Genomic DNA, 16248 nt, shown 5'->3' on the forward strand with positions numbered 1-16248 from the left:
AGAGCTGCTGAGCATCTTATCCCCTTCCCCTGGTATTACTCCCCCACATACCACTGGGAGATCCTTTCAGACTTGAAACGACTTTCACTATTATTGCCCATGACAGGGAGACTTGTATTTTTCTCCATTGTCACCATGAATTGCAGTCTTTCCAGGCGAGGAAGTGAAAGGTGCTTGGTTATAATGGGGGGGATTGAACGGAAGTAAAGGATTTAAATGTGATTATTTGGGGTACTTGCAGGGGTGATCCTGGGGCTGCTCCCCCTCCCGCTCTGCACTTAAAGCATCAGCGTTGGAGTAGGTCAAAGGGGGTCCGCACCGCTAGTGCAATGAGCACAAAAGCCGGCGTATTTTTGCCTCGTTGGGGAAACCAAACGAGTGGATCTTTCCCAATGTGCCCACCTAAGGCAGACGATATCAGGCTAAGCCGATTGTTCCAAGGGCCAAAGATTACAGTGTGAAATTGACAAATGTGGTTCCTTAAAGAAACTGTAACATCAATAGATGAAAGTGTAATACAAATATAATGCAGTGTCCCCCTGCACTGGTAAGGGCAGAGACACATGCTCAGATCTGGGGAGATTTAGTCACCCGGCGATAAATCGCCTCTTCTTTGGGGCGACTAATCTCCCAAAACTGCCTCCCGCAGGCTAGAATCGAAATCGCTGGTGGAATGGCACTCGGAGCGCTTCATTTTCCGAAGTCACCTGTAGTTTCCTCATGAGGCAACTTCGGAAAACGAAGCGCACCGGTTGCCATCCCGCCGGCAATTTACATTCTAGCCAGCGGGAGGCAGTTCGGGGAGATTAGTCACTCCGGAGAAGAGGAGATTTGTCGCTCTGAGCGTGTGTCTCTGCCCTAAAACTGCTGTGTTTGCTTCAGAAACACTACTATTGTTTATATAAATAAGCTGCTGTGTAGCAATGGGGGCAGCCATTCAAAGCGGAAAAGGCTCAGGTTACACAACAGATAGGAGGTAAGCTCTGTAGAACATAATGGTGTTATCTGTTATCCGCTATTTAACCTTTTTTCAATTTCCACCATTGCTACACAGCAGCTTGTTTATATGAACCATAGTAGTGTTTCTGAAGCAAACAGATCAGTTTTACCAGGGCAACACTACATGATATTTTCATTAGTTTAAAACGGTTACTGTTCCTTTAATTCAGGCCACTGGGGTTAGACAGGTGCTCCCCCTTCTGGAGGAAAGCGCACATTGACGTTCCAAGGAATTTGTAGAATACAAGAGTAAATGTCCAGCTATCGGGTAAGTAGTGGACTAATAACAGTATTATATCAGCAAAGACTTAACTCTAACCTTCAAGGAGCTTCCATACTAATTGCTAAGATTCAGGCCTTGGCCACTAGAGGGAAGTCCTGAATCATTGAATACCTTTATGATGTTTTCCCTGACTTACGCAGCCCATAGAGAAGCAATAAAAGATCCCTGACCAGCCTGCATGATGGGACAAAACCCTACCCCTTTCATGACCATAGGGAAGAGAGCAGCCCAGAAAGAGAATCAAAGCTCTATAGATGTGTAAGTGCTGGCAGATGATGATGGAGGACCATAGTTACAAAGTAGCCAAGGTTGAAAAAAGCCACATATTTTAAGTTTAAGTTTTGCTAAGATCCTCCTCTTTCTAACTGACCCTGTATGTAGCGTGTATAAATAATTTCCCATCTTGCGATTAGAGTACAAGTTTATTGGAACCCCTTATCTTTCCAGTATGGCACCTCCTGCTCAGATGACGCTCATCTATAAATGAATATAATAATGATATAATAATAATGGAGGATCCAGTGGAAGTAGACAGCAGCGCTTATGTAAGGTTCCCTGGTTCCGCTCAAGGACGGCGAGTGATTGTTCCCTGGTGCATCTCATTCTGTTCCCTGTCGCTGTTCTGTTCTCTGGATGAATAGAGAAAGGCAACAGGTCCCAGCGGTATCCAAGCAATGGCACATGCTCTACTCTGTAGCTGTGGCCCCCAGCTCTTGGCAGAGTAAGGGTTAATCTCACCGCAAGCTCCTAATATTGATGGCGGTGTTCTTGCTCGCTATATAATTGCAGTCATTTGTGACCTCGGCACAAAACCTTTTCCTACTGAGAGACCAGCGAATCCTTCTGTTTCTTACTCTATCACAATTTACTCCATTCTTACCTAAATATAGATCATATTTCTCTTCTCAGGCACTTTATGCCTGTTGTTTGCACTTAGTCCTATTTTCTGTACACGAGGCCTGGAGAATATATCTACAATATATACAGGTATGGGACCTGTTGTGACTTGGTGCTTTCTGCATAAAAGATTGTTCTGTGATTTGGATCTTTATACCTTAAAGGGGAAGTGAAGTCTAAAATGGAATAAGGCTAGAAATGCTGTATTTTGTATACGAAACATAAACATGAACTTACTGCACCACAAGCCTAATCAAACAAATGATTTATGCTTTCAAAGTTGGCCACAGGGGGTCACCATCTTGTAACTTTGTTACACATCTTTGCAAGACCAAGACTGTGCACATGCTCAGTGTGGTCTGGGCTGCTTAGGGATCGTCATAAATAATCAAAACAGCACAAGTCAAATAATATCTGCCAGAAGCCGATACAGCAAGACTGATTAATAATCAGAATATACAGACTGCACTGGGTCCTGTGTTGTCATGTAATCTAATGTGGATTTTATAGTTTTTATATTGTTTAATACAAACTTTCTCCAACTCTGCAGAACCAGTGGCTGCAGCAAAAAAATCCTCCAAATAGAATCCCAGTTTATCTGTTTAAATCTGGCTCCATGATCTTTGTCCCTGCAGCTGGAGTTGGAAACGGTAAAGGGGATGTAAAGGCAAAAATAAAATCCAATACAAATCTCTACACAGTCGCCGACTGCTCTACAGGGAAACAAACAAAGCTGCTTGAGTTCTGCATGGCTGGCTCCCCCTGCTGTTCATAAGTATGATTGTTTCCCTGCAGAGCAGTTAGGGACAGTCTGACAATTCCTATCCACGGCAGTAAATGAAGGGAGAATTTCACTGCATACAGTCAGGTTTCTTATAAAAACGGTACACATTTTTTAATTGAAGTATATTGGAGATAGGTTTCTTTTTCATTAAAGAAAGTAAAAATTGGATTTTATTTGTATGCCTTTATATGCCCTTTAAGTCGACTAGAAAAGTATTTAAACATTAAATAAACCCAATTGGCTAGTTCTGCTTCAATATGTTTAATTATATCTGAGTTTGGGTCAAGTACAAGGTACTGTTTTATTAGGCAAAAGGAAATCATTGGATTATTTGGATAAAATGGAGTTTATGGGAAATGGGCTTTCCACAATTTAGAGCTTTCTGGTTATATACAGTATAATGCCCCGGAAGCTTTCTGTCCTGCTTGCATGTAGCCCTGTTTTCTATACATGAGGCCTTGAGCATATACCCAGAATCCCTACCATAAAGCAAGATTGTCATCTTATTGTCAACTATAAAGAAAAGAGAAATAGACAGGTGAGTATCTAGGAATGGATTCCATCCATGCAGCCATAGTACCAAGTGTAAAATCATCTTTCACCAATTCTGCCCTGCTCTATAGGATACAATAAATGGGTTTTCAGGCAAAAGCAAATACTGTGGCTGGGGCCACACAACACTGATGTGTTTTTCTTCAGGCCGAAAATCCACTGTTTAACTTGTGCTGTGCTGTGCTGCCTGCACCCAGAATCATTACTTCTGCTCAGGTGCTGGGAGACATGGCAGATCAGTATCAGTGCTGGAACACAATGTTTTGCATTTTGCTTTTGAAATACGCAGCTTCTGAAGAAAAGAATGGGAGTCGGAGGGGAATCCATGTTGACCCCAGCCAATGTATTCTGATGAAAGTTTCCTTTTAATGTTCGGTTACCGCATCAGACGGGAGCAATAAGGGTCACTTCTTATTAAATTTCCCCCTGTACAACAAGCTTCTCTCCATGCCTGGGGAAGGAGAAATGTCCTAGTATGAAACTGGGCGGAAGTGAAGCCATTAGATTGGCTGGAAAAGGGTTAAAGAGAAGTGAGAGAAAGGGAAGATGAGTGTTTTGGTTCAGAATGAAGGCAAATAATTTCTCGGAGCTGTGGGAGTGGGGACAGCAGTGTGTGGGGGGTGACACAGATTCGCAGGAAATGACACGAAGAGGATACATAAATGTTAATATTTGGGAAATGTATCAAGTTGGGATATGCACAGCTGGCTGAAAGGCAAATAGAGGGAGACAGCCAAGCAAGAGGCAGCTCAGGGAATGTAAAGGTTTTAGCCAGGGAGTCAATGAAATCAGAGCAGCATCGCCCATCTCCCCTCTCTTGTAAATTGATAGATATTTACACCAGTGGGGCTCTATGATTAGTGGTGATATATGGGGTAATGTGTTACGTTTCCCCTTACTGCCAAGTCTCTGCCTTCTCTATCCCCACTGTCCAACTGTTATCCAAGTGCATCTCTCAATATCCCACTGAACTGCAATAGAACTGACGCTTCATCAGAACAGGAATAACTGTAATTTCCTGGCAAATAGGTCATATAAGCAGTTACTCCGAAGCTTTAAAAGAAACTTCTACATCATGATAGAACATCTTCTACCTGCACAGCCTGATGCACAGAGCTCACAATCTTAGTGCCATGCAAGGACAAGTGTGGGAGTAGATCTGTCATAGAGAAGTAAATTATAACTGTATTTAGTTTGTTTTGCTCATCACTCCCCATGACAATCATGCGCAAATGCAGAATGGTATCCATGGGAATATTACTAAGAAGAATATATTCCCTACACTGTGAACTCCTGTCCGACAGTGGGGCACCCCACCCACCTTAACTACCATGTCTCCTGCCCATGAGAAACATCATATATGCACATAATGTAACTGTATAATATATAGACACAGATATACCCCCATCTTTCCTCCAACCACAGTGTAACCCCCATATCATATATGCACATAATGTAACTGTATAATATATATGCACATAATGTAACTGTATAATATATAGGCACAGATATACCCCCATCTTTCCCCCAACCACTGTCACAGTGTAACCCCCATATCATATATGCACATAATATAACTGTATAATATATAGGCACAGATATACCCCCATCTTTCCTCCAACCACTGTCACAGTGTAACCCCCATATCATATATGCACATAATGTAACTGTATAATATATAGGCACAGATATACCCCCATCTTTCCCCCAACCACTGTCACAGTGTAACCCCCATATCATATATGTACATAATATAACTGTATAATATATAGGCACAGATATACCCCCATCTTTCCTCCAACCACTGTCACAGTGTAACCCCCATATCATATATGCACATAATGTAACTGTATAATATATAGACACAGATATACCCCCATCTTTCCTCCAACCACTGTCACAGTGTAACCCCCATATCATATATGCACATAATGTAACTGTATAATATATAGACACAGATATACCCCCATCTTTCCTCCAACCACTGTCACAGTGTAACCCCCATATCATATATGCACATAATGTAACTGTATAATATATAGGCACAGATATACCCCCATCTTTCCCCCAACCACTGTCACAGTGTAACCCCCATATCATATATGCACATAATGTAACTGTATAATATATAGGCACAGATATACCCCCATCTTTCCTCCAACCACTGTCACAGTGTAACCCCCATATCATATATGCACATAATGTAACTGTATAATATATAGACACAGATATACCCCCATCTTTCCTCCAACCACTGTCACAGTGTAACCCCCATATCATATATGCACATAATGTAACTGTATAATATATAGGCACAGATATACCCCCCATCTTTCCCCCAACCACTGTCACAGTGTAACCCCCATATCATATATGCACATAATGTAACTGTATAATATATAGGCACAGATATACCCCCATCTTTCCTCCAACCACTGTCACAGTATAACTCCCATATCATATATGCACATAATATATCTGTATAATATATAGGCACAGATATACCCCATCTTTCCCTCATCCAAAGTACCTGCACCAACTACTATACCTAAAAATAACCTGTGTACCCCACTAACCCAAGAGGCAATAGTCAGTCTCACCCCAGCCATATAAGCAGGGGTATAACATCACTTTCTTAATAAATAATTATGGGGATCCCTTCCACACCATGTTACAGCCCTATGCCTCCTCCACCTGGCCAGGAAAAGTCCAATTATTTGGGTGGGGGTGAGACAAACCATTTTCTCCTAAAACACTATGGCAGCTTTCTTTCCATAGACTGTTTCTTTACAGACCTAAAGATAACAAATCACCATTACATTCTCCAGTTATTTTTTATTTATTACAATAAGATTTGTTTCCATTAAAGCAAACTGCCAACTCACTAGCTGTGATTTAGAATCAGTAAGCTTCCTTCCCGGGGGTCCTTGTAATAATTTAATTACACATCCCACTGTTAATGGAATTTTCTGGGATGAATCAGTGACTTACCCATGGGTAAAAAAATCATTAAGAAAAGAAAGCATCAAGGCACGGAGACTTACATAGCCCTCGTTGGAGGGAGTGCAGCTCCTGTGCCTCTTATTCAAGGATCTGACTTGTCTCCTGCAAAGGCAATCTGTCATCATATGTCAGAATTTTCTATAGGATTCTCTACAGTACAAGGGCTAACACCCACCAGGGGGTACAGATATCCAATCATACCCCAGTACCCTATTTAACAGGAAACCTTTTAATCTGAGGGGCATTTTTAAACTCATACAGTATTTAATTCAAATCCTGCAGGGCTACTTAGCAGAGCTGCAGGCTGCAGTGCATTTTCTAAAGCCAGGTGAATGGCTCATTTGCCCTTTAACCTAAGATGTGCCACGTGTTACAGGGGTTTAGTTGCAATCCCGGGCCCGGGTTTGTAGACTGGAGACCCCTGTTAAATACAGAATGGCAGAGCCTAAATCCGAGACCTTCAGTAAGAGTTGGGGGTGAAATTTCCAGGAATGTTCATAAAATATAGAATTGATTGTGACAAATGTAGATTTTGATGGAGTCACAGTTGTCATGTTAAATATTTACAATAATGTGTCATTAAACTATGATTATGATATAAAAGTGCCACATATAAAACATATGGGTGAGGAAGAGCATGTGAACAAATTCCCCAGGCAGTGAGAAAACGGAAGCCATAGGGTCAGGGCCGCCATCAGGGGGGGACAGGGGGGACAAGCGTACCGGGCCCGGGCATGAAGGGGGGCCCGGCAGCGCTGGATTTTTTTGAAGATCCGGGCCCCCCTTACGAGCGCCCGAGCCGTACGTCTTGCCTCTTCAGTGCCGAATGCGGAAGTGCCGAAAAGCCGAAGCCGATGCGACGAAAAGACCCGAAGTCACGGAAAAAGCCGAAGTCCCGAAGTCACGAAGCGCCGAAAAGACCCGAAGTCACGAAAACAGCCGAAGCCGAAGTCCTGAAGCAGCGCAAAGACCCGAAGTCACGAAAACAGCCGAAGCCGAAGTCCTGAAGCGGTGAAAAGACCCGAAGTCACGGAAGGAGGCGAAGTTGAAGTACTGAAGCCATGAGTTCAATTCTACTGAACACCAGTTTGTGTTTTTTTTTTTAATCCCCTGGCCACCAATGTATTATTTTAATATTCTATAGGCCCCTGCCACCAATCTTTTTTTTAAAACTTTTGTTTTTGGGGCCCCAATTTTTTTTTAACTCGTAAGGGGCCCCTTGCCACCATTGTTTTTTTTTGGGTTTTTTTTTTTAAAAAAAAATTAATTTTCTTTTTGGTGGCCCCAAATTTTTTTAACTTGTAAGGGGGCCCCTGCCACCAGTTTTTTTTTTTTTTCAAAAAAAAATTATTTTTTTTTTAAATTTTTTTTGGGGCCCCAATTTGTTTTTAACTTGTAAGAGGGCCCCTGTCACCATTTTTTTTTTTTCAAAAAAATTTTTTTTTCTCCAAATTTTTTTTTTGGGGCCCCAATTTGTTTTTAACTTATAAGGGGGCCCCTGCCGCCAATGTTTTTTTTTTTTTCAAAAAAAATTAATTTTTTTTCAAATTTTTTTTTGGGGCCCCAATTTGTTTTTAACTTATAAGGGGGCCCCTGCCGCCAATGTTTTTTTTTTTTTTCAAAAAAAAATTAATTTTTTTTCAAATTTTTTTTGGGGCCCCAATTTGTTTTTAACTTAGAAGGGGGCCCCTGCCACCAATGTTTGTTTATTTTTTAGTTTTTTTACATTTTTTTTTGTTGGGGCCCCAAGTTTTTTTAACAGGGGGCCCCTGCCACCAATGTTTTTTAAAAAAAAAAAAATTTTAATTTTTTTTTTTTTGGGGCCCCAATTTTTTTTATAAGGGGGCCCTGACCATCAATAGCTTTTTACAACTTGTGTGGGGGGGGGGTTACTTTTTTAGCGCTGATGTCTGTGTGGTCTTTTAACTGCGATGTGGGCGGGATATGGGGCGGAGCTTGGTCGTCAGTGTGGGCGGGGCCCAGGGGGCCCCAAAAATTTTGTTGTACGGGGCCCCGTGATTTCTAATGGCGGCCCTGCATAGGGTAAATAGAGACAGTAGAACATATACTTGAGCAGTGCTGTCCAACTGGAGGCCCCTAATCCCCCCATGTGTGACCCCACATGAAAATCTGTATGCTGATACTGCTTCCATGTGTAAAATTTATAAAGTATCAGTAGTGAGATTAACTGGCCCCTGCATTGTTTTTGTTTACTTCTCAAATTCAGAGATTAAACTCCTGTATTGTTCATACTTGTAACACCTCTATTGTTCACTCCTGTAACACTTCTATTGTTCACTGCTGTAACACCTCTATTGTTCACACCCCTGAAGCCTGTACTGTTCACACATCAGACCCAGACTGAAACTGCCCACATTGTTCACCTGTTCACACCTCGGACAAACTTCTGGAGGGGCACCAGCACTGTGTCACTGTATGTAATACAGTATAAACTGTTTATTTTAGAGTCTTGGTTTCCGTCTCCTGCTCTATTCTGCCTACCCTATGCTCAGTGTGTGTGTCATACTCTGCCTGTCCTATGCTCCCTGTGTGTGCCATACTCTGCCTGTGTGTGCCATACTCTGCCTGTGTGTGCCATACTCTGCCTGCCCCATGCTCCCTGTGTGTGCCATACTCTGCCTGCCCTATGCCCCATGTGTGTGCCATACTCTGCCTGTGTGTGCAGGGGCGTTTCTGTCATGAGGCAAGGTGAGTACCTTGCCTCAGAGGACAGCTCCCCAGCAGTTGCCAGAAGCGCTAAAAAGATGCCCCTGGTAAGCCGAATTTTAGTTTTTTCTAGCTCAGAGAGAGGAATTTTTCCCTCTGCGCTAGCGATGCGGCCCCCATTGTACGATGGGAGAGGGCATTCCGAACGCCGCCTCAATCGGCATTATCCAAAACGCCCCTGTGTGTGTGCCATACTCTACCTGTGTGTGCCATACTGTGATTGTCCAATGCTCCCTGTGTGTGCCATACTTTGCCTGCCCTATGCTCCCTGTGTGTGCCAAACTCTGCCTGCCCTACACTACCTGTGGGACATGAGCATGGTAGGGTTTGTTAAGGGGGATTGTTAGTATTTGGAAATTGTTGTTAATTATGTGCTCGGGGGGGGGGGGGGAGGTGCTGTATTATCCACAGGGGAGGAGGCAGCATATGGATTTAAGGGTATGTTTTAATATGACTTACATTTCATACATGAATGATGAGTGATATCCCTGCAGTGAGCACCAACCATTTATTTATTTGGTGTGCTACCACCATTAATGTGGATATGGTCTTATACGTTCTTGTGGTAATGTGGGTGTGGTTTAAAGTGGGTGTGGTTTAAAAACAGGGAGTGGTAAACTGTTTTAAATTATCGGCCCTCCACCACGTAGGCCAAAAATGTTGGGCTCTCAGAACCATAGAAGTTGAAGAGCACTTTACTAGAGTATAAAGGCTATATAAAATGGATTAGACCCAAGCTAGGGGTGTAACTATAGGAAACCCTGCATCTGCTGAGGGTCCCCGCAACTAAAAGGGGTCCAGTGGGACATTGACATATAATTCAGTACATTTTGGGGGAGGACTAAAATTTTAGTAGTAACTTCTATTTACATTGCTGGCCCCAGCTTTGCCCCCTACAGATTTGCCTGTGGGTATGATGCAGCAGAACAAAGGGGAATAGATTTTCCTAATTTCTGGTTTTAGATGAAAGAAGGGAAATAAGCAGAAGTGCAGGTGGGAGGGCTCAGGTGGGGGGGGGCAAAAGTGGCAAAATATAGTGAGGTGGGGGTAAGGGTAATGGGGTTTACAGAACATATAGGTGGGAAAGGTGTGTGTATGTATAATTGTATTTTATAGGGTGGTGCTGTGCAATCTTATAATGTAGAATAGTACCCAGAGAAAGATTAACTGCTGCGCTGTAGCAAAGATGTCCCTGTCCTGTAGAGCTTACAATCTAACTGTATATATAGAGAGAGAAGGGGAGAGAGAAGCAGGGTAACTAGAGGGGGGAGGGGTGTACAGAGGGGACATGAATAAAAGAAGCAGGGTAAGTGCAGGGTGTGAGGAGGGGAGGGGACAGGTGTGAAGCAGGTGGGGCAAAAGGGCTACACAGAAGGGAAGGGGTAAAAGAAGTAGAAAAGGTTCAGGGGGTGTATGGGGCAAGGCTGGGAGAAGCAGAGTGTGTGAGGGGTATTAAGAAGATCAGGTAATGTATGGGGAGGGGGTAGGTGAGTACGGGGGCGGGATATGAGGGGTTAATGAGAGGCAGCGCGAGTGAATGGGAGTCACATGGAGGAACAGGCTCGGGGAGGAGAGAGGAGTGAAGGCAATTCCCATACACAGCGCAGAGATTCCAGCAGTTTTGGGGGGTGGGAGGAGACCCAGAATATCCCTCATTCCTTCCTACCGTGGTGCTGAATCTGACTGTCACTCCCCGCACTGTCCCGACTGCCGCCTGACTGACTGTCAGCTCCAATCTCCCTGCCATCCTGCTACTTCCCGCCTGGTATTCCCGGTGCTGCCTTCCCGGCGGAATTAGCGTCTGTGCAGCCAATTAACCTGGCACTTCAGTGGCACCTGCGATTCCCACTACCAGCCTCGCACCTTCTATTCACATGTCCGGTACCCTCCAGCCTGGCACCAGCGATCCCTCCTGCAACTGCCACCCAGGAACCCTTTAACTTTATTGTAGCCTGGCAGCTCTGAACACAAAAGCCTAGTAGTGCCCCATTTGCCCTCCCCGCACCACCAGCCTGGTACCTACTAGTCTCTCTGCTTCTCAGATGTATTCCTGCTGCCCCAAACAGCCTGGCTCCTTAATCAAGTCTCCAAACACCCCCAGCCTGGCACCTGTAACCTGCCCTCCCAGCACCCCAGCCCACCACCACTGACCAACTCTTACTCTCCCAGCCTGACACCCCCAGCCCTTGAACTCTACCCAAGATCTATCACTATGCACTTTAATGCGACCCCCCAGCTCCCGCAGGCAGGAGGACCCCTTTACCATGATGTCCAGGACTTGCTGCTTCCCACCGCTTCTGGCAGCAACTTGTCCAACCTTTCAGACCTCATGCCCAAGCCGATCATGTCAGAGGATGAACTGGATGTCAACACTGATATTTACTCGAAAATCCTGGTCACCATCATCTACCTCTTCCTCTTCATCGTGGGCTGCACTGGCAACTCCATCACTGCCTACACCCTGGTAAAGAAGAAGTCCCTGCAGAACCTTCAGAGCACAGTGCACTACCACCTGGCCAGCCTTGCCCTCTCCGACCTGCTCATCCTCATCCTCAGCATGCCCATTGAGCTCTACAACTTCATCTGGGTCCACCACCCCTGGGCATTTGGCAACATTGTGTGCAAGGGCTACTACTTCCTCAGGGATGCCTGCACCTATGCCACAGCTCTGAACATCGCCAGCCTCAGCGTGGAGAGGTACCTGGCCATGTGCCACCCATTCAAGGCCAAAAGCATCATGTCCAGAAGCAGGACTAAGAAACTCATCAGCTTCATCTGGCTGGCATCCCTGCTTCTGGCCAGCCCTATGATCTTCACCATGGGGCAAATATATGGGTTGGATACAGAACATCCCAATAACCTTATCTGTACCAGAATCGTGGAAATGTCCACTTTCAAAACTGTAATCCAGGTGAGTTCTGAGCTTTGGGTTGGGTTGTGAGGCTAACGTACTGCATTTCTAGAAATGTGAAAAAATAGGCTTTATCGGCAACTCCAGTGGTGGGAAAATGAAAGCACTTATAAGCTGACATTCTTTCTTCACTTCTGTGATCACTGAAAGCTTGGGACAGATTTTTCATGTTCAGGGGTCTCAGGTGAACTTAAAAATCTGCGTTCCAGTCCCTGTAAGAAAACGGTAAGTAGGGATGTAGCGAACTGTTCTGCGGCGAACTTGTTCGCGCGAACATCGGCTGTTCGCGTCCGTCGCAAGTTCGCGAACTTCGCGCGACGTTCGCCAATAGGCGTTCGCGTCAAAATCGTTCGACCATTCGACCATTCGATCGCTAAAATCGAACGATTTTCGTTCGATTCGAACGAAAATCGTTCGATCGAACGATTAAAAATCCTACGATCGTTCGAATCGAACGATTTTCGGATGTTCGAAGTTCGCGAACAGTTCGCGAACTGTTCGCATTTTTTGCCGGTGTTCGCGAACGGCGTTCGCGAACACATACTCGGTGGTTCGCTACATCCCTAACGGTAAGCAGGTGCCCCTTCATTTGCTTAGCCAAGGATGCTGGGAATTGTATTAGAATGGGCCCTATGAAGCCCAGTGTCTGTCTGGTTTATGGGATTGATGATAATTGGCTGTGCAGGCTGCAGCACAACAGTTTGGGGGTGGGGAGCACCCAGAGCAAAGGTTCTTTTATCTGCTGCTCTTTACTGTTCCTCCTGTGGGACCCTCTGCTGTCACTTCCCAACTGCAGAGAGTTTCATTGTGTTTATCAACTATAAGGCTCATTGTCTCCTGTTGCTATTACATAGTAACATAGTAAATAAGGTTAACAAAAGACACACATCCATCAAGTTCAACTATTTAAACCTGCCTAACTGCCAGTTGATCCAGAGGAAGGCAAAAAACCTCATCTGAAGTCTCTCCAATTTGCCTCAGAGGGGGAAAAATCCCTTCCTGACTCCAAAATGGCAATGGGACTAGTCCCTGGCTCGACTTGTACTATGATCTATCTCCCATAACCCTGTATTCCCTCACTTGCTAAACACCCTCCAACCCCTTCTTATACCTATCTAATGTATCAGCCTGTACCACTGATTCAGGGAGAGAAATCCACATCTTCACAGCTCTCACTGTAAAAAACCCCTTCCGTATATTTAGGCGGAACCTCTTTTCTTCTAATCAAGATAGGGGGACCATGTGTCAGCTGGAAAAACCTACTGGTAAATAAATCATTAGATATATTATTATATGACCCCCTTATATATTTATACATAGTTATCATATCACCCCTTAAGCATCTCTTCTCCAGCGTAAACAATATATAATGTACAGCGCTGCGTATACAAGTAGCACTATCACACTGCTGTGTCAGCGTTCATGAGTGTGTCAGTGTATAGGTTTGTGTAAGTGTGTGCCTGTGTTGCTGTGCAGAGGAGTAGGGTAAGGTTGGGTATTAGCCGTGGGTAGGGTTGCCACCTGGCCAGCATTTTACCGACCTGGCCGGTAAAAATAAGGGTTGATCCCAATGTTATAATTAGGGAAAAAAGATAAATATATAGGAAGGCCGGTATTTTTTTTCCAGAAAAGGTGGCAACCCTAGCCGTGGGTGAAATCCCTTGCCCGCCTAAGTGCCCCCTAATGCCACTTTCTTAATCCCAAGGGCAAAACCATAAACCCTGATTTGCTTCTCAGCAGAAGTTTCCCAAATGCCAAGTCCCATTTTTCTTCTCACCTAGTTAACCCCTTCTTGCCCAGCCTGTTGAATGCAGATGTTTGGAGAGGTATGATTCTGTGAATGATCATGAGCTGACACCTCCACCTATTTCTCCTGCTACCCCCCCCCCCCCGTAAGAGAAAAACGGAGAGATATCCCTGAATATTCCTATATTCTTGTATCCCCCCAAACATACCAAAAAATGACTCGCAAACAGACTCTTGTTTATGCAAGGGTTAAAAAGCATGAGTTCTGCCTATACATTGGCAAAGTAATTGTAAGCTCACCTGGCCATATGCCTTATGCCACTGTGGGTTCATAGGGAACACACGTGACTGGTGGGGAATAACTAAAACTCTGAAAGTGATTTTCTTTGTGTTTGGGAAGAATATTATGGTATCCAGTAAAGGGGTACTGGCCTGCTGGGAGGAGCCCATTTGTATTTGTCATAGGGGTCATCAATGACTTGATGGTGTTTCTGTCAAATTCCCTTAATCTGTAACAATGGTTCAGTATTTGATACATCAATTCTGGTTACATTTTTACATCTGACTATTCTCATGAGAGCAGTGAATAAGTGAGACTTAGCTTGAATTCTAAGGAGCCCCAGAGTGTTCCACAAAGCTTTCCCCCAATTCCCCTACAACAATCAGGATTTTTATGTTGATAATCTGGTTTGGCACCAACATGACAAGTTACTTGGGTGCATTGGTGTCGCTTTGCACTGTGGGAGAATGTGGGTACCTGTAGCAACCTGGAAAACACGGGGTCACTGTTCCGTCCGGCAGATATTTTTTTGGGGGGGCTGTGCATAAAGAATATGAGGTTTTGCATTCGGAGCGGTGAGCGGCACTTAATGAGATTCAGGGAGCAGGAGTGAGAATATGAAAGACAGTGAACACATAGGCAGCACCTGGGACTTGGTATTTCGAGTGACATTTAATTCTCAGATATTTGGGAACATTAATCACACTCAATAAAGGGAGCTCAGCTTGTGCAGCATTGCTAGAGATTTTTCTTCCATTTTTAATTGTAAGTAATGGTAAGCTCTTGTGCCTAGTAACCCTTTACCAAATGGGGTTATTGCAGCAGTTTCCTTAAAGCCATATCAGCTTTACAAGTAGACTTTGCCTTGATGGATGTCTGTCTTTTTCCAATGCAACTACAAGGGGTATGATTTGATCTCACTTTACCTTGATGGTTGATCTGAATAATATTCCAGTCTATGCGGTTCTCATAATTCTGGGGGTAACATGCAGATTGTTTGATAGGGCCCCAGTATCATTAGGGGGCATATTTATCAAGGGTCGAATTTTGAAAATCGAATTTAAAAAGACCAACTGAAATAAAGTCAAAGTTTTTTTTTTGGTCGAATAGGTCCGTATTCTGCCGGGGACTCCAAATAGGTTCTAGGAGGTCCCCCATAGGCTAGAATAGCAATTTGCCAGGTTTTATATGGCGTATGGTCGAATTCGAATTTTTAAAGAGACAGTACATGATAAATTTTGAAATTCAAATTATTTGCAAATTCAAATCGAATTTGGAGTATTCCCTAATCGAGGTACTCAAAAATAACTTGAAATTCAAATTTTTTTCATTCATAAATTCACCTAGACCATTAGAGTGCTTCACCCAGTGCTGCACCCCTCGTGTCCCAGGGTAAAATCTGCTGATACAGTCATTTCGCACCTTCACACACACACAATTAACAATTTAGGCTGATTTATTTTTTTCTATAACGTGACTCACTGCATTGTGTGTCTCTGTGTTAGTGTGTGTCTGTGTATTTTAGTATGTCTTGTGATATATTTATTCACTGCTCATAATCACAGACTATGCATTGTGCATGGACTACATATCCCAGCATCCCCAGATAACTTAGGGCTGTATTGCTGCACTTCACTAATGGCTGCTACGGTCTGCAACTGGATTTGACTTAGCTTAACCCCTTGTGTGTATATGAACACCCTGTACATTCCAGTGGCATATTAATAGCACTGACAGGGAACAATACGATTCCCTATGTACAATGAATACAACTACATTCATATTTAGTGCTAAAGTGTTAAGAGACACTGCGTCGATAATGTTGTGTATATACAGAGAGGATACGTGCGTGGGGTAGCAATGGGCACTTGGATAACAGAGGCAAATATATATGCATATACACATTTATATATCTTCGTATCCCCAGGGACACTTTCATGCATTAAGTCATGTAATCCATTGCCTGCGGATATAATGGATCAGAAAAGCTTTAATACATTCTCCGTCCTGTCAAAGTCATAATCTGCAGACGCTTTAGCAACTGATAAAATCCCAGTGCGAGGAGT

General features: G+C 43.9%; 1 protein-coding gene across 1 annotated transcript in view; it reads left to right on the top strand.

The window, feature by feature from the left end:
- Positions 1–10675: 10675 nt before the first annotated feature.
- The window catches only part of LOC108702649 (neurotensin receptor type 1), a 43925-nt gene continuing 38352 nt past the window's right edge, over positions 10676–16248 (top strand). The window contains exon 1 of the mRNA XM_018238256.2: positions 10676–12156. Coding sequence (XP_018093745.1) covers positions 11458–12156 — 699 coding nt within the window. The 5' untranslated portion in view covers positions 10676–11457. The remainder of the gene's footprint in view (positions 12157–16248) is intronic.

This window comes from Xenopus laevis, chromosome 9_10S (assembly GCF_017654675.1).
Source record: "Xenopus laevis strain J_2021 chromosome 9_10S, Xenopus_laevis_v10.1, whole genome shotgun sequence".
NCBI lineage: Eukaryota > Metazoa > Chordata > Amphibia > Anura > Pipidae > Xenopus > Xenopus laevis.